The 18,259-nt window shown below is 39.9% G+C and overlaps 1 protein-coding gene across 1 annotated transcript in view; it reads right to left on the bottom strand.

Annotated features, from left to right (window-relative positions):
- Positions 1-18,259, bottom strand: part of LOC104578267 (T-box transcription factor T) — a 56,266-nt gene that overhangs the window by 5,714 nt on the left and 32,293 nt on the right. Inside the window, exons 8-10 of the mRNA XM_088534832.1 lie at positions 10,362-10,463; positions 3,281-3,346; positions 685-791 (exon numbers count right to left, since the gene is read on the bottom strand). Coding sequence (XP_088390958.1) covers positions 685-791; positions 3,281-3,346; positions 10,362-10,463 — 275 coding nt within the window. The remainder of the gene's footprint in view (positions 1-684; positions 792-3,280; positions 3,347-10,361; positions 10,464-18,259) is intronic.

The raw sequence follows: 18,259 nt of genomic DNA, 5'->3' as shown, positions 1-18,259 counted from the left end.
AGGAGAAGACTCCTTTAATCAGAACAAATGCAGGCTGTCACTCTAGTTCTCCATGTTTTGGATTGATATGTATTACCTTCCTACTTTATTGCTTTAGTAGGTGCCAAAGTACTTTGAAATAGGAATACAGTGATCTGAAATTAATGTCACTGGGATTTTCTGTAAATGTAGATCTGGGCCTCTGTCTCTAATGCCTTTGAATCCAACAGAAACTCATTTATTCATGCTAAGCAAGCTTGCAACACAGATAATTTATAACCTTGCTTTGCTAAAATTTGTTATCAAAGTTCATATATGGATAAATAAATCTGAAGTTTAATCAGCTTTTTGTGTATATATTTGTTAATCTTTTTTTTTCCTTTTTTTTTCTGTTTTCTGAGCACATGGTTAACATGGGGCCAATAAATCATCCTATTTTTAATGATCAGAGGTTTGTGACATTGCTTGCTCCGTCACTTATGTGCTCTTTGATTAACAACTGTGTATAAAACCCAGCCATCATTTTTTTCAAATGAGGAAGCCAAAAAAAAAGCCTGTAAAAACAAATGTCAGTATAAAAATGTCTTATAAAATTCAGCAGAAACCTGTTAAACAATGGAGTTATTTGTGATAGCTGATGAAACTTAGGAGTCCCAAAAATGTCCCCAAGTAAGTTAAAAAGAATATATGATGACAGTAACTGACCTCTTAGATGATGCCATATTAAGAAAGGCAAGATGATATATATGATGCAAGTAAAAAAGATGCTTCCTGTATTGGAAATAAGTCTTACTCTTTTTAGGAATTCTGTTCTGTTGGTTAAAAAAAATTGCATCCTTGTAACACATTATACAGATTGTGAGCATACTTAAAGGTATTTTCATATGTAGATCAAATAGAAGACAAAACACCATCTTTACAACCCTGTAAAAGCCTTGATATTTTACAACCAAATCCAAAGTAAAAAATAATTAAAACCCGACTTAAATTACTCTGCTATCTATCATATCAGGATAGCTCCAATAATTTTAATGCTCTTTATAAAAATGTATTTTTATAATACATATACTGAAATATATGAACTTTAGAATTTTATCTGTTCAACCTCAGCTCTGTTTTTCACTTCTCCTGTCTGCTGACCCGTCCAGTGAGCAAAGAGGATTTGTAACTAACTCTCTTGGCCTTTCACTTATTTCACTGTGTGACTGTCGTTCTTACACAAGAAGTGTTCAGCTCATAATTTGCAATGAATGAATACACTGTCATTATCAATGAATTTGAGCCACATTTTTAAATTGTAATAATCTCTAATATCTCATGTGTATGCTTTGGCCAATTCGCCTGACTTAATTTTACCTTTCTGTATGAAGAGTTACTTGAACTCTAGAAGTCTTGAGTCACTTCCATTGCTAAAATGATCTATTGTTAATATACAGACAGAAGAGGGTGACTCATCACACAGTATTTTCCACAATCCATGAGCCTATTTTAACCAGTGGAGTTGTAGAAATAAATAATAAAAGAGTAGAGTCTAAACCAGACCATGTACTTAGTGGGCTGCTCAGACCACCAAGCAATGGATTACAGCAGCATGTGGGCTGGCTTTCTGATCCATATATAACCCTTGGTGAGACCTTATACTGAATACAACTCCTGAAATAGTAAATGAAATCAGATGCAATAGTACGGCCTGGTTATTTCTTTCAAAGTAACCTCTGAAACCAGAGTCTAGTGTATCTGGAACAATGTTTAAGAAGAATAGACTTGACATACTATGGCCCAAACTTTCATAAACTTTGGACAAGCAGAAGCCTGGGATTTTGGGTAACTTCAGGGACTTGTTCATGAATGACTTGCAGAGTCTGATAAAAAAAAAAAAGTCTCTACAATGAAGAATATCAGAGTGGAAAAGTGGAGCTTAATTTTTACCTGGAACTTTTGTGTTCTCTAAGTAGCATATCATAACTATTTGTAGCACCTAACGATTTAAATACTTCAGCACTAGTTCTTTGAATAATTGTACAGACTCTAATAGGGCTACTTATGTGCACTGTGTCTTTGGAAACTCGGATTAAAAAAGTAAATGCTTCCATATCTGCCTATCAGTAAATCTGTTTCTTTACCTTGATTCCAAACTATTATGATTTTTAAAAGGGTCAGAAAATCTTCTCACACTTCATTAAGTTAATTTGATTTTACAGTAGCAGACTCTATCCATTATTACTAGATTTTCCTCTCCTTTTTTTTCTTTTCCCACAGTTTTGTACTTTTTTTTCCCCATCTGAAAATTAAAAAAAAAAAAAACCTCAAGGTGTGTGTGTGGATGAATTCAGGCTCTTGGGAAATATGGAGTTAATGTAACCCAGGCTGCTGCCATGAATAGGAAACAGCTTAACCCTGTAGTCAATTTGCCTAATTGATTAGTAGCCTGAGTGCAGCGCTGAGGGGCTAGATGCCCTGATGGGATACGCATGCACGGAGGCTGCACAGCACCCTAGCAGAAGGGGCATCTTTGGTGCTTCTGGAGGCCAGGCCGTGAGCCGCTCTCAGAACAGAGCTCGTGGCCATCTCAAACGTTGCTGAACACAAAACCAGCTGCAGATTTGTGAAGAGGAGCCAGCGAGGGAATCCACCACTGCCTCCTACCCGCAAGCGCGCGGGGATGAGCGGTGCCGGGGGCCCGGCCAGCAGCTACCCCGGAGGATACTCAGCCCCCTGCAGAGCGATTGCAGGGCTCCCCGGCAGAACAAGGGCTGGGTTGCCCAGCCCAAACGCTCCCCATCTCTAAACAGCAAACCCCAGAAAACAGTTCACTTCCTTCAACTTTTCTTCTCTCAGAACCAGAAATGCCCAGAATGGCAGAAATGCTGAAACGTGGCAAGCTCCCCAAGAGTCGGGAACAACAGGAGCAGATCTGCAGCTCCCTAATCAGCTTAGCAAAGGTGATTTGTGAAACCCAGTGGCAGGAAGTAGTTTATAGTACAGTAACTCAGCCCATTGTCTGCACTTTTGCAGCTCGGCTTCATTACAATTACCATGATAAAGACCAGCAGTTTTTTCCTATTTCCCTTTTACCCCTTCAAGTCTCTACTTGCTCTTGACTTTTCTGAATTTCACTTTGATACTTTGACACCTTGGTTGTTCTCCCAGACAGATTTAATCACAAGAGCTCAAATAAACCTTGTTTGCTGGCGCTAGTGTTTTATTTTGGGGGGAGAGGAAAAGGTGGGGTGACAAGGAAGAATAAGAAAAAACTATGGAGAACAGAGCTGTATTACAAAGATTTCCGGGGAGAACTCACCTCCTCCTCAGTTTGGACCAACTCTTCAGGTCTTTTCTGCAATTCAGAGAGCCTAGAAAATTGCAGCTGTGGAACAAAATCCAAAATTCAGGTTTACCATAGAACAGAAACAGCAAATAGTGAGCCCAACAGGATAAATATGGATTGCTGCCTGCCTACTATGTTTCAGCGTGCAGTGCTCTACCTTGGTCCGATGAGACCTTGCAGTTCTTGCCTTGAGAAAGAATATGGCAACAGTTTAAATTTAAAGGGGAAGAAATGCCTGTAAAAACCTTGTTCAAAGCATCGCTTTGTGAAACAGTGTGGTAGCTTACAGGCTGCTACAGTGCTTGTTCCAAGCTCATGCCAAGGAAAACACCAACTTTTTTTTTTTTTTTTTTTCCCCATGTCACCACTATTTGCTGAAATGCTTGAACAGGTTTCCAGCCAAATACAACCTCCTGCTTTTAACTTGTTGGACTTAGTGATTCCAAGTTACTACCACTGCAACATAGCAAAAACGTATCTGAAAAAGCATCTGTGGAGCCCCTTATGAAAAGCAATATCCCCAATCCAGACATCACAGAACTCTGTTGTAGGATAGGAGTATTGTAGGATGGAGTAGTCCCCTCAGAGGAGAAAGGGAGTCGCAAATCTAGTTGTTTGTCTCTTTAAGAGTAGCTTAAGGAGCTTCCCCTTAGGCCCGTAGAAGAAAAGGCTGCTGAGGGCAACATGCTCGTTGCCCAGTCTCTAAACCAGCAAAAAGAGCCATGCCGGGGGTTGGGGCTTGTGCTCTAGAGACACTCACCAGGTGCCTGGAGCTAAGGCACATGGGACAAGCGAGCCTACCTTCAACAGGACAATTATTTCTCTTCTTTGTGGTTCAATGTCTAGTGGAGTCATGACCACATTACTAGGGAGTAGGTTGTATTTCCTGTAATTTTACAGGAAAATAGATCTGGTTGCTTTTTATTCTGTTATTACTTCCCAGTCCATCTTTTTTTTCTTGGCATCAAGTCCCTGTACATCCATACACTTCACCAGCCTAGCTCCTGATTTAGTTCTTTATGGGCCAATTGCAACTACTAAACATAGCATTAGTCCTTTCAACAAAATATATTACTTTATATTCCCCCCAAATTAATCTTAGAAGCCCTAGTGTATCAGTCAGCAACTTGGATGACAGAATAGTGGATGCATTTATTAAATCTGCAGATGATACCAACCAGGGAGAGGCAGAAACTGGACTGGGAATTCACCAAGTGATCTTGACAAATCGAGTTTTCTGAGGAAACAGCAGCTGACTCTGCACAGACAAATGCAAGACAATGCACAAAAGCAGGAATAACCCCTGCATGAGGACTGATTATGGTAGAGCTGGCCAAAGCATGAGCTCGGAGTAAGGAAGGGTGAGGGGCTGCAGAGGACTGCAAGCTTCCAGCTGCGGGGGAGGCACGTCAAGAGAGATGCAGGAAAACTGCAGGAGCAATGAGCAGGGATTAGAGAGGGCAGTCAATAAAAAAGGTGTTTTAGCTGAAGAAGAAAGGACCGAAGGGGAACGTGGTGCCCACCCCACATGGCAAACCTGCAAGAGGCAAATTATTGTTCATCTGGTCATCAGTTATTCCACAGTGGGAAGTGCAGAAAGGAATAGGCTTAAACTGCAGGAGGAAAGTTAAGCTTGCATGTTAAGAAAAACTTCTTAATTATAAGGGGAGGCGAGTTCTAGACTAGTTTGACACCGCTAGCACATCTGTGAGAAAAAAACTTAGGCAAGCAGCTGTCAGGGCTGTCTAATGCTGTGTTGGACAGAGGGATGGATTAGATCATCTTTTCAGGGCTCATTGAAAGTTGTGCAGGTTTTGCCAATGTTTTCACAAAAATAAAACAAAAAACTTGTGAGCTAAGCTACCAATACACCCATAATCTTTCATCCTCTACAAAAATCTGTGTGTTCATGATATTTTATTAAAATATCACAATGCAATTTTTGCTTGATGCTTACCAAGCAAAGAGAGCAACGATCCATAAACAATAAACACATTTCCAAGGCCATTAATCTATATAACCGACTTCTTAAAGCACCACGAGGTTCATTTACACTACCCAATCTTAAAACAAACAAACAAAAAAATCAACACTGCTATACTGAGACATCACCTCTAGGGACCCAGGTGTCTGCAAGCTCTCATGTGTGTTTTTCTGTTAGTGCATATGCCTAGAGACAGAAAAACAAACACTGAAGAATGACAGGCAGATATATTGTTTTGTATTAAAGGATTCTGGAGAAATAAATTAATTAAGAAACTAATTTACATAAATATTTTTCTTTACCTATGATGTACAAGATTATGCATTTCAACTGTAGTTTATAAACATGACATAAAGCATTTTTTAAATTAACTGTTTAAAAAAATCTGAAAAACATCAAGGAAAAGACAGACTGTGTAATATTTTTTTAAATTAATGTTACTCAAACTACTTGTGTACAACACACATTATTTTGTGCATCCTTTTGTCCCTTTTTTGAGTTTTCAAAACCCACTGGGCCAGATGCAGCTCCTGTATAAAGATGAAACATTTCTATTGGTTCCATTGGATTTATACCAATATCCAATATGACTTCCTCCCCACCAAGGACAGAGCCTCAGGGTTATTGCAGTTTCATATCACTATGAAGTTTTTCATCATTGATACTGCTCCCTTAGAATTTACTGTGAGATCCCTCCTGACTGCACAGCAGGACAGTGGTTCATTTTGTTGCCTTTTTTTTTTTTTTTAATCTGATAGTATTTTTGTAGCTCTAATAAATTCCCAAATAAATTTTCCCAGGCTTAAGCAACACTGCACATAATCAGTTGACTGTATGGTCTTCAGAACATCTCATACAACTTTTCTGTCTGGCAGACAGCTCTTTCAGATAGTTCTGCATTTTTTAAATACTATATTTATTATTAAAATAATAACGACAATAAAGATAATTTTGAATTTGTAGGCCTTTTAACAACTATCACGAGATATTACTATAGCTGCATTGGAAAGAATATGCAAATAATTTGAAGCCCCCTTACAAGAAACACTAGCTTTATTTCCCTACATGGGCACAAATAGATTTTCTTATGTTTAAAGCATATTTAAGTGCAACTGTTTTTAGTCAGAAAGTACATCCTACAGAAAGCACTCTTATGGTTAAAGATCTGATGCTGACATAGACCTTTAGCATCAATATACTTACTCTTGATTTACAGCCTTTTAATTTAAAAGTGCGTGGTTCCTACATGCATGGACAACTGCTGTTTCTATTTTCCCTTTATTGATTTCCCTAAACATGCTTCAATGTGAATAGAAAGTGCACAGAGCATAGAAGTCCAAAATTAACTTTTGGCCTCTTGAAGCCACAGGAAAAGTTGGTCCCTATAGTGACTGCAATTCTACATGATCCTTCAGATTAGGCTTTCCACTAGAGCAAATAAAATCAAAAGCAACTTCCACAAGCTAAGGTATTGACCAAAAGTTAACACTATAAAAATTAATTCCCCCCAAAAAATCTAGCTCTGTGCCAAGGAGCTGTGGTATGGTTACCGTGGCGATTGTAACTATGAGTTTCCTGGCTAGTGTGTGACCAAAATCGTAACTTTTAACACTGCATTAATGTGGGTTTTCACACTTGAAAGCCAGAGTTAACTTTAGTTCAGGCATTCCCAAATGGAATAAACTGTGTCCTCTGACATCCATGCTCATATGTCAAAATTAAGCAAAAATAGGTTAAAAAAAAAAAGGGAGAGAGAGAAAAAAGAACAGCCATACAGCAATGAAATCATACATTTAGCTTTCAGTATTGCCTTCAACATTTCCAAAATACCCCGTGCTTTACATTCAAACTGGTGGCCAATAGCTCAATGTACCTGAGACAGCTAATTAAAAAAGGAAGTGGTCAAAGTCATGCCTTTTTGTAGACTTCAAAGGTGCTCCCTCTCCTTCCTCCTCTTTACATTTTACTGTCTGGCTTTCTGCCCATCCTGCAGCTGTTGGCTGAGCCTGTGTTTCATGGCGTCAAACCTGCCTCCTCACGGTCCATAAAGTTACAGCAGGGATCGTGATACGCAGGTGTGGAAAAGAGGGAAGTGCAAGATGGGCCGCTTAATGATTTTTCTGGCACCCCATGCTGAGCTGCTGAAGAAAGAGAGCAGCTCGCAGAAGGCCAGTGACTCTTTGTTTGCAAAGTATTCGAGGCCGTATCACTTCTCCCACAGCAAAGGTGTTGGATTTTCACTTTAAGGGCTGTTTACAGAAATGATTCACCTTGTATACAGCTTTTAAAAAATGCTTTGAGGCTTTAATTGGGCACAAGATTGTTACATCACACCAGTATGAAAACTCTTACTTTTCATTTAACCTCCCATTAAATCATTCAATGATTTTATTCAATGATAGGAAGACAGTTTCAGATAAGTGAACTTAAGACAGAAAAGCAAAAGTTGTATCATTTGGGGTTGGCTTATGTTGCAAACTTTAACCTGAAATTCCTGCACTTACTTACATTTAGGCAATGAAGGCAGAGGGGACCAACTGCTGAAAAGCAAGCAAACAAACAAACAAAAAAAAAAGGGCAAAGCACAATTCACTGTTGTTCTTGACATAACTAGATTTAATAACTAATATCTAAAACTCCTAGTTTATAAAAGTCTTTTATTTTAAACATTGCTGAAGCCATTCCCTGAGCTGCCCCCAGTGGATCTGCAAGATCATCAAGAACAACTTTAAACGACTCCAGCTCAAGATTTTCCAATAGAGGTGTCTATAATTTATTGCCTATAGACAGCACTTTTGAGGATGCACAGGTGACACAGGGTATTCTGAACCACTCAGCATCAATGGAACTTAACCTTGCAGATCACCCAAACACTGAAGCATGGTCCAGTTTTAGCAAAATATTTAGTGTCCCAATCTCCTACTGAGGTTAGAGCCTGAGCGGTTGCTGCTGGGCTTAAAGCCCCATTCCCAGACCCATAGCTGTGTATGGGACGCTCGGCATTTCTGCAACCTAGCCCCTAATCTTTAGGCATCTCTTTTTTAACTCAGGGCCTCTGCATCAGCATTTTAAAGCTAGGTGGTATTTTGGTGCTAATGATGGGTGGGAAGATAAGTGCCAAGGGAAGCAGGAGGGAGCAACATATTGTGAGGGGATAGAAACTTTAACAGGAACAAACAAACAAGTGGAGACTGCCCTATGTCCTCTCTACTGCTCATCTGTACATCATCTATTTACTTCAAAAGTTTAGCAATCTCAGAGTGCTGATCTGTAAGAAAACTACAATTTTTAATTCTACAGTTCCTACAGATATAGTTAGTGTTGCTGAGCACTGCAAGAGATGCAAGCCTAGCATCTAGGCTTGGTATGTGTCTGGACTCGCAGGATGGGTATGGGTATGTGAGTAGCAATAAATGAAGTGATGGGAGGGATACAACATAAATTACAAAAACCCACCAGCACAATGTGGTCCTTAATTCTGAAGACTCAGTACTGACCATTGTTCCAAGTTGGCACACTGCAGTGCTACCCCAAAGCCCTTACTCACATAATTCTTTCCTGGTGCTAAATGGACTAAAGATACAATTTCTGAAGCACATGTGATTTTGCAGGCCCTGGAAGAACATTGTGGTGTGAAAAAGGAGAAGTGGTCTCTTCCTTAGCTCATTTTTAGTGGAGAAATAGACGGCTTGTCGAAAAACTTGATCACTTACTCCCAGGGCTGAAATTTTAAATATTATGAGTCTATTTTCTTTTCTGCTCCTAACTGAAGTTCGTAGCAGTATCTGTGATTTGTTTACAGTAGAACCTATACAGCAATAATTGTTTTTTTATATTCCAGAAGGAACTGTCACTCTCTCACGCTGGCCAAAAGATGGGCACTCAGAGGAAAGTCAGTGAAGGGAAACAGTACTTTAATATTTGTCTTCAAGGCCCTCTCTTATCAGAGCAGCCAGGATGGACTATTAGGATGATTGTGGTGTGGGCTCTCTGGATGAGCTCAGGAAACCAGTATAGTGCTTAGGCAGCAGCATAAAGGCCATAGCAGAGGAAAGGAAATATAACTGAGGATGTCACAAGAGCAGAGGAATTTAAAACATAGCAATGGGGAAGAAAAGCTTTAAGAAATTTTGGAGGTGAGAAAAGATGGAGAGCCATTAAGAGATCCTCCCCTGGGAGTGACACAACTACATCAACAGGCCAAGAGATGATTTTAGCTCTTACGCTCTGAAGAGTGAAAATATTTGTCCTTGCAGAGGCTGAAGGCACTATAATAATCAAGGGAGGCAAAGTGCAAGACTGAACAAGAGTCTAGCGCAACAGAGAAATGATAGTCAGAAAAAGTCCTTTCAACATCTACTTACTGGAGGGAAAAAAAAAAAAAGTACTGTTTCATTCTCAGCAGCAAAGATGAAGGGTGGCCACATTTTCGAGCCAATAGATTCTTTGCACTTAGAAGAATTGGTACATGTCTATATTCCCCTGGAAAGCATTAGCATGGGGAATTCCATTGCAAGGCCTGGAGGAAGAGCAGCAGCATTGCAACTGCCTGAAAGGCCTCCTTGCAGAGCAAGGGCAAGATCTTCACCAGCAAGGAGATACACTAGCCCCACACTGTACAGGCCTGGACTTCCCCTCTTCTACCTTATGCGCATATGAACAAAACAGGATTAGAGCCAGAGGCTGGGCTTTGAGTGACATAGAAAGATTTTTTAATTTAGAAAAGACAAATGAGAAAGGTATTAAAATTAGGACTTAAAAGAAAAGAAAAAAAAAAGTAGTTAGAACTGCCACTTTCACAGGTGGGCATCCACAACTTATCAACATTTTCCCCTTTAGTTCAGATAAATTTCCACTGCAGAAAAATCAGCTGAGAGCTTTGAAGCCAAACCAAACCACCCACTGACCTATGAGTAACTCTGCATCAAAACGGGTAGCAAGAGTGACTCCAATAAGACCAGCAGAAACACCACAGACAAACGTGGCCTTTATTCCATTCATGCAATTTAGTAATTTTACAGTGAATGTCAGCTGAAAAGGGCCAGCGTGGGCTGGGATTTTCACACTTACCTTAGGAAATATTTGCTCAGTTTCTTTTGGGGACTTTGTGTGTTTACTTGGATGATGAAGTGGAGGTTGGCAGCACACTGATCCTGTCACATTGGCTGAGTTCTGTGAGTAGCAGAGGAAAAAAAGTCAGAAAGATGCATTTTATAAGCAGGATACTCAACTAAAAGCCCACTAACTATCTCACTAGGGTGTATTTGCCCCTTAATGTGCTATCTTACAATGCCTTAACGAGAAGGACTGATCAGATATATTGAAAGAAAGAGACTGCTGAACAGTAGTACCTTCCAGTTTTTCTGTCCTTCACATCTTTTCTCATGCAATATTTTATTTCCATGGAATTGGATTCTCTTCTCATTTACCTCAGATACAGGATAAACACTCTAGTTTCAGTGGAACAGGTGTAGATTAACATGGGATAGCTGAAGCAGTCCTTTTACTGTTCTAGAAGTTACTAGCAAAAGGAGGTCCTACCCCCTGTTCCTGCTAGTATTTGTACAGCCATGTAGTGAGCCATATCAGCAAACCAGCTCAAAAATAACCCCCACCAAATAAACAAATAGATGAATAAAAGCAGGGGGAATATGGCTCTTCTCCAGATGGGCTCTGAGACGTGGCTCCCCACACGGGCTGCATGAGCCCCAGTGACAGCACAAGCAGGGGTGGACAGGGGGCGACATTTACACGAATCCCAAATTACTGCAAAACTGCAGTCCTGACCCAGGCAACAACTGAGGGAAATGCACAAGGAACAAAGAAATGCTACAAAGAAAAAAGAAGTTAGTATTTTTAAGCTCTTTGAACAGGCTCACTTTGCTGTCAGACAAGCAGGAGAAGGCAAGAAGTGCAGGACTTGGCATGGCTGTTATAATATAGACCAGGCAGGAGCTATTAGGTCTGCCAGCTGTAACACCAGACTACACCACACAGTGCTTATGGTAAGCTGGTAAACAAGCCCCCAGCTCCCTGATTTTCATTACTGGCTAGGAAATTGTACTACTTCTTTCTGACATCTGTATCTAGATTAAAGATCTGGTTCAGAGGCCAAGAAAGCACCACGGCTTGGAAACAGAGATTTAAAATCTTGTAGGCCATGTTACCCTTTTCAAGTTAGAAAAAAGGAATAAAAGAAAAAAAAATACGAGTACCCTTGTAATCTTTCTGCAAAATTGTTCTGACGAAGCCTTAAAAATAATGTTCTTCTTTAGGTGGCTATTACACTTCAATGAGACATGAGGTTCAATTGCCTTGTTTTACTGTTCACTGTTTCATCTGTTCACTGTTTCATCATCTGCCTCAAATCACTGTTGGTCAAGTGGCTGCTACCTGTAGCTCTCTGAAGATGAGTAGGGACAGCATCACACTGGAGTTCCAGCAGCCCTGTCTCTCAGTCTACTGGAATCAACACAGAAATTTGGACACCCTCACTTCTAGGCACAAGCCAGAGCTGCAGAGGTTCATGAAATGAATGAGGTAGCAAAGATGCTCTCAGTCACAAGGGAAGTTTCATTTGGCTCAGTTATGCAGAAGTTCAGTCAACACCTTCAACAATTTGCAAACCCTTAGATAAAACAGCTCATTCTAATGATTTACTCAATAAATATATAATGAATGCAGTCATTTCTTCATTATTTGAGAAGACTACCAGTTTGATAAGCAATGATAACTTTGTGGATGCAATACAGTTTGAGTAAAAATTTCTCTGTAGAAATCTGATTAGAGATGCCCCTGACAGTGGGCACATTCAGACCTGCTCTGTCTAGACAGGCAAGTTCAACTAGAAAAGACCCTGAGCAATGGATAAGCATAATTCCACATGCACAATATTCCAGGTACTGAACAGCTCTTTAAAACAGCATGCAAAAGCAGAAGCAATGAATGGAAGGGGATATTGGAAGAAACTCCAAACAGCAACAGAGCATATGCATTTTGAGCAGAGAGCATCAGTAACTGCTACCAGCAAGTAAAGCAAATGGACTTTTCACTTTGATGGCATCCAGCCAAAACTGAATGCCTCTCTGGTCAATCTATATTGGCCAAACACTGGACCTCCTATGTGGGCAAAATGCAATGGACCCTTAAAGAGCAGATCAGGTCAATGATCTGTCAGGTCCTCCTGGCATTTAAATTTTATCAGTAAAGACAGGATTAACGAGGAGATGTCAAGGAGAAAACAGCCTTTGAAGTTCTAAGTCTCCTAGAACTATCAAGCTCAATGTTATCTAGTCACAGAATTTGCTAGAAAGGTCTATGTAACTCAAAGTCTTTCTGCTTTTTTAAACTGGTCTTATTAAAGAAACCTACAAACAATCTTGTCTGTGTCTTTCTGACCATATACTATGATACAAACTACTATCAAGAAAGAAAATAACTACAAACATCCCAGTTACAACAGGCAGTTTAAGCAGCCAGCTGAGCAAAGAAAGAACATAGCAACCTCTCTGACCTGGTGCCAGATGTTAGCTATATACTGTAGTTTGTAAACAGCAAAGTAGATCCCTCTCTGCAGAAACCCAGCACAGCTGGCAAATAAGAGTTAAAATCAAGAGAATTATTCCCAGCAATCTCTACGAGCATCTGAACCCCACAGTTCTCTGTCCAATTCATAATGTTCCCTATTCGGTTTTAATTTGGAGACTTTTGTTGCCTTACTGTGCATGTTTATTCGGTCAAAACAGAAGACATGCTTAATCTCAGAGAAAAGCTATTAATTATATTTTGCCATAGTCTTGTCAATTAATCAAATACAGGAGCTCTATTTAATTTCTATCCTGTGATAAAACGTAAGTTTAAAAAAAAAAAAACAAAAAAAAGGAAAAAGTCTTACCACAGCACATAACTGGTGTGCTTTAAAAAGGCAAAAGGCTAAACATTTGTAACACAAGCAGCACTTGCATTTTGCATTTCCTGTATACAGGAAATGAGGGGAAAAGCAAGACATTCAAGAGAGGAAGGATCAAGTATTCTATTTAGTATTCTGAGAAAGAGGATTCTGTGTGAGAATTGATTTTAACGCTACTTGTTCTATGGCCCTGCAAGTCAATGCAGATCCCAGCTTCTTGCTTTAGATCTGTTTCAGGAGAGATTTTTGCACTCAGCAGGCAAAGTGTGCCAGCACTGGAGTGAGCAGTGTTATCGGGTGTGAGCTGCAGCACTCTGATACATCCTTGAGAACTAGCACATCATTAGTGATACCTTCACAGTGGAATGTGTGGCTCTCTGGTCCGTATGCCAGAAAAAATGAAGGATGAGTTTTTAGGAAACAAAAAGCAGAATATTAACTGTTGTTTAAGTGCTTTTGCATTTGCTTTCAGCACTCGTGGAAAGGTCCTCTAAAAAGTCTTGATACAGTGACTCTGTAAGCTCTTCTGCAAAACACAGTGCAACAAGTTCCTTTTGATTGGAAAAGCACACTGAAGGGAAAATGAATAGGGAGCATATTCTGCAGTGCAATACAGGGTATTACAGATATAAAGTCTGATTCTCATGTCTCTGCACCTTGGGCAGTCATTGCCACCTCCCTGAATTAGCAGCAGTTTACACCTACTTGCATTGATATAAATGACAACACAAAGAGCAAGGTGACAGAAAACAGGCCTGCAGTGTATAGCCTTAGCCAAACACACCTGCAATCCTCTTACAGAGCAACCTATATGTTACACTATGTCAAACTTGCTGTACATGAGAGTAATAATAATAAGTTGTATGGAACTATAACATAAAGGGCATATTTTCTATACTGCGAACATGAGAGATTTGATTGCACAACAGGAAAATGCTTAATTTCATATTTTACAATGCAATCAGAATGTAATATATTTCTTACATATCTGTCTAGAAAAAATAACGCATAGAAAAATAGTAGGTTCAAAAAATGTTCCTGTATTCCCAAAGCTCCTTTTTCATGTCAGCTCTCAGAATTTCCTATCCAGTTGCGAATTTGTTCTTTGACACATGTGAAGCAGAATGTGCTCACGCAGCAGCTGTCCTGACGAAGAAGACAGTGAGAGTTCACACCAGTGAAGGACTTGTCAGCACAAGGCATGACAGTTCTTAGAGAGCACTTTCTAATTCCCGCAGGCAAGTACCTGTCCCAGTGACACAGCTTCATCAACACACCACAAACTGCTGCTAGGTTAAATATGAAACTCCCTGGCCACGCTGATGCGTGACCTCAGCAGTTACTATTTGCAAAGTACATGCATGAATAACCCCACGTTTTGAGAAAAAGAGACGACATTGTGATTTTCATCTTTCACTATGAGGTTGCTGAAAGCATCAAGTCATGATGCTCCCCTAGCCTTCCTTACGCATACTGCTAAAAATGAGTTGGCACGAGTCTCTCCTCCTTCACATATCTATACTCATCAGTCACCCTTGTAGAGGCATCAAGAGACTGACAATATCACATCTGTGAACTTCTCCCCTCATGGAATATTTGAGGTTAACAATTACTTTTATTTTATGTGATTATCAAGTCTCACTTCAGAGATACTGGAAAAACTTATTAAGGAATAACTTCAAAGGCCCCATGTACGCAGGAGACTAACCTGAGTAAGTACTTTGTACCAGCTCTGTTTAAAGAGGCTTACTCCTTAACATTTCCAGGTCCAAAAAAAGGAAGTTCATCCTTAGAAAGGCCACCTGTGAGTTCACAACACACCAGCTACTTTACACTGACTTCCACATGGATCCATTTTCATCCATAATCCATCTACTTGATAATCCACAAATTTGCACAGCAGGACCTCCTTTAAGTAAGCTTCACCAGCAGCACCTTAAACTCCTATGGAAGAATAAAGACTAATTTCACACGAAGACCCAAACCTGTGCCCTGTCTCTGATGCAGTTTTTGAAAAAAAAAGATTTCTTTGTCAAAACATCATTCCACTTTAAAATGAACTACCTTAAGTTTTCCAAGTAAACAATGACATTTTTAATAAGAAAAAAATGCTTAAACCTCAATCCTTCTTATGAATCTGTTTTTATTCATGCTTCTATTTCCCAGAAAAGACACTTAATGTCTGATTTTGATCCAGACTCTGGGATCTACCACCTACCTACATTTGCTGCTGAAATTGACAATCTTAAATTGAAGTGACTATTAACTGCCTGCTAATCTCTTACACAGTAGCCGTAGATTTAAAACAGGAATGGCTGGTGATTTGGAATTGCAAGTACAAATGAAAGACCTCCTGGAAAAGAAAGGAAGTTTGTACAACTGATTGCGATTTGCCGGCTGTCACCAACCGCTTTTCTGAAATTCTGTACCAAAAAAAAGTGAAAGGTTATTTGGGTGGGGATGGCAAGGTTGGTCATGTCAGAAAAATACAGTTCCTCAAAAGCCAATCCCTGCGAAGAGACGCTCTGTCTCCTCCCGCTCCTGCACAGATGGACTGGCCCCACATACACAGACTCCCTTTTCCTCGTTCTGAGGCAGCTACATCTTGGTTGCCTGAGAGGAGGAAGAATCAGGGGCCTTTCAGGACCAGTGGCACCTGCCACAAGGGCATACTGCTTAGGGAAAAGGAAAGCTGCTTGAAGCATGGAGGGATGTGAGGTTTTATTTTGCTGTGATTAAAAATAGGGATGGGAGGAGACAGAGAGGAGTTTTAGTCTTAACCTACTAACATTGTCACAACAGTACCAACAACACATGTGAAGAAATAGATCCGAGACCTATTCCCAAACTTCTGCCTTATCCCCCTGAAGCCCAAAACTTCTGCTCACTACACTGCCCTTTACTCCCATCAGTGTATTCACTGATTCAACCTGGCTTCTTCCTTTCCCCCTCTGTGATGAAAACTACGTGCATCTCACTCCATTCCTTCCCTTCTTCAGCCCCATTACATGTAGCACTATGTTTTCTCCTTCCTGCTTTCAACCCCACTTCATCATCTTTCTTCTCCTTTGAAGTTCATCTTGCTTCTGGTTCCTTGTTTTAAAACTACCTCTGCGTTATAAGGTAAAGATACTTTAACTTGTACTTGGCAAGTACCTAATTACTCGCCAATTTAGTTTTAACAGGCAAGCTCAGATATCAGCAACAGTCTGATCTGAGTACAGTGGAGTAAGTGACGGGCACTTCTGATGCCCAGGAAAATCCTAACAGAGCTATCTCTATATTACATTACAGCCTAGCACATGCATGGATTCCTTGTCTCGTCTAATGGCTCCTCATTCTCCTCTGTCTCGTCTCCCGTCTGCGAGAGCTCTTCAAAGCTCTATCCTGGGTCATCTTCTGTATCTTATCCTCAGGGAGCCTCCACTCTTCACACTGATATAACTATTACCTTTAGGTAAATGACTCACAAATTTACATCTCAATACCTAACATCTCCTTATACACCCAATAACATTTCCGATGCGCTGCCCTGGAAGGATCACAATTTATTTAATGCTAAGATGTGTAAGTATTACTAAACAGACTGTGGTGTTCTTTCTGTTATATCCTTTTCTCCATTGCTATTAACAGCAATATCCTTCCAATTTCTGAAATTTTTATTTTTATATTCCTTCCTTCCAATGCTGAAATAGACCTGAAAAAGATTTGTCTTTCAGGTCTTCCTTCACAATACAACAAAAAGTGTATCCAGGCAACCAACATGCTTGTCTATATTTTGGTCACCTTGCTCTGTGATCAACATTTCCTTCTCCAGTTCTTCTCTATTTGTCATTCTGGAACTGTGACTGAGTGAACGTTACACATGCATCATACTTTGGGACTTGGCGCACTCAGACACAGCAAGTTAGTGAATCCATAATGGCTTTAATTACTTTAAAATGAAACATAGTAGCAATAACAACAACAACAACAAAGTTGCTCCTTTGACCTCCTTTCCTCACTATAAAGTTTCCATTTCCTGCCCCTAAGTTCTACACCTGGGCAGTTCTGCTGGGCAGCACTTGCTGGCTCATCGCAGTGCCGGTGATGAACAGACCATCAAAGAGACAGAAGAAAGAAACAGCCTCAACTTGCACTTCAGTCTTTTCAGATTTGTGCCACACTGACTCACTCGCCTGTTCTCCTGTTTTCACAAATCTTTTAAGAGCCTAAATATATCTGCGGCCTTACTCTTCCTGTCAAACAGATGAAACTGGCCAATGTGCTCAAAAGTCACTGGAAAGATGCAAGGAAGAACAGCAAGGTAGCAGGATTGCATCAAACCTAATTTTCTAAAGGAAGAGTCAGACTTGACTGAGTACCACAGTCTCCAGCTCCAGACTGCTTATACATGTAGTCTCTTTCATTTATTTTATGCCAATCCTATATTTTCAGTTGTTAATACAACACAGTTTTTTGTCTTGGTGACATATCCAAAACTTTCCCCATTGAGAATGGGGATCTGGGTATTGAGTCAAGAGCAATGGAGCTTCTGGTAGGCACCCCAGCACTTTCTGGGGTACTCTCAGGCTGTGTGACATTAGCAGGGCTCTTTGGTTAGAATAACTCAATTGAAAGAGGGAAAATGACTACATTTAAACTGACAACTTATCATTATATATGTTTCATATATTAGATCTAAATGTCTTTCAAGAGGAGTGAAATGAAGACTACTGGTTCAAAGCATCCTGAAAGGTAATATCTATTATTTTTGTATGTAGCGTTTTCAACGCTTTTCTTCACATTAAATAACAAGCCATTTTTGGGTGCAATGTTATGTCAATACTAGTAAAAAAAGCATGCCCAAGATAGTTTTCTAGCAGAGAAATATATGTATACATAAACAAAATTACAGACTGTAGTTTTATGTTAGAGATGGATTTTGTTAAAACTCTAGCACTGTTGAGCTGTTAACCACTGTTGAATTGTTCCTCTTCTAGATAGATACAAAAATATTCTTAGTAAAAACAACATCTATTTTCTTGCTCTTTTCTTTCACTTCCAGGATTTATTATGA

The sequence above is a fragment of the Tinamus guttatus genome, unplaced genomic scaffold (assembly GCF_059628265.1).
Source record: "Tinamus guttatus ecotype Peru unplaced genomic scaffold, ASM5962826v1 Tinamus_guttatus_pri_ptg000601l, whole genome shotgun sequence".
In the NCBI taxonomy this organism is placed as follows: domain Eukaryota; kingdom Metazoa; phylum Chordata; class Aves; order Tinamiformes; family Tinamidae; genus Tinamus; species Tinamus guttatus.
This window is presented reverse-complemented; position numbering and strand designations above follow the sequence as displayed.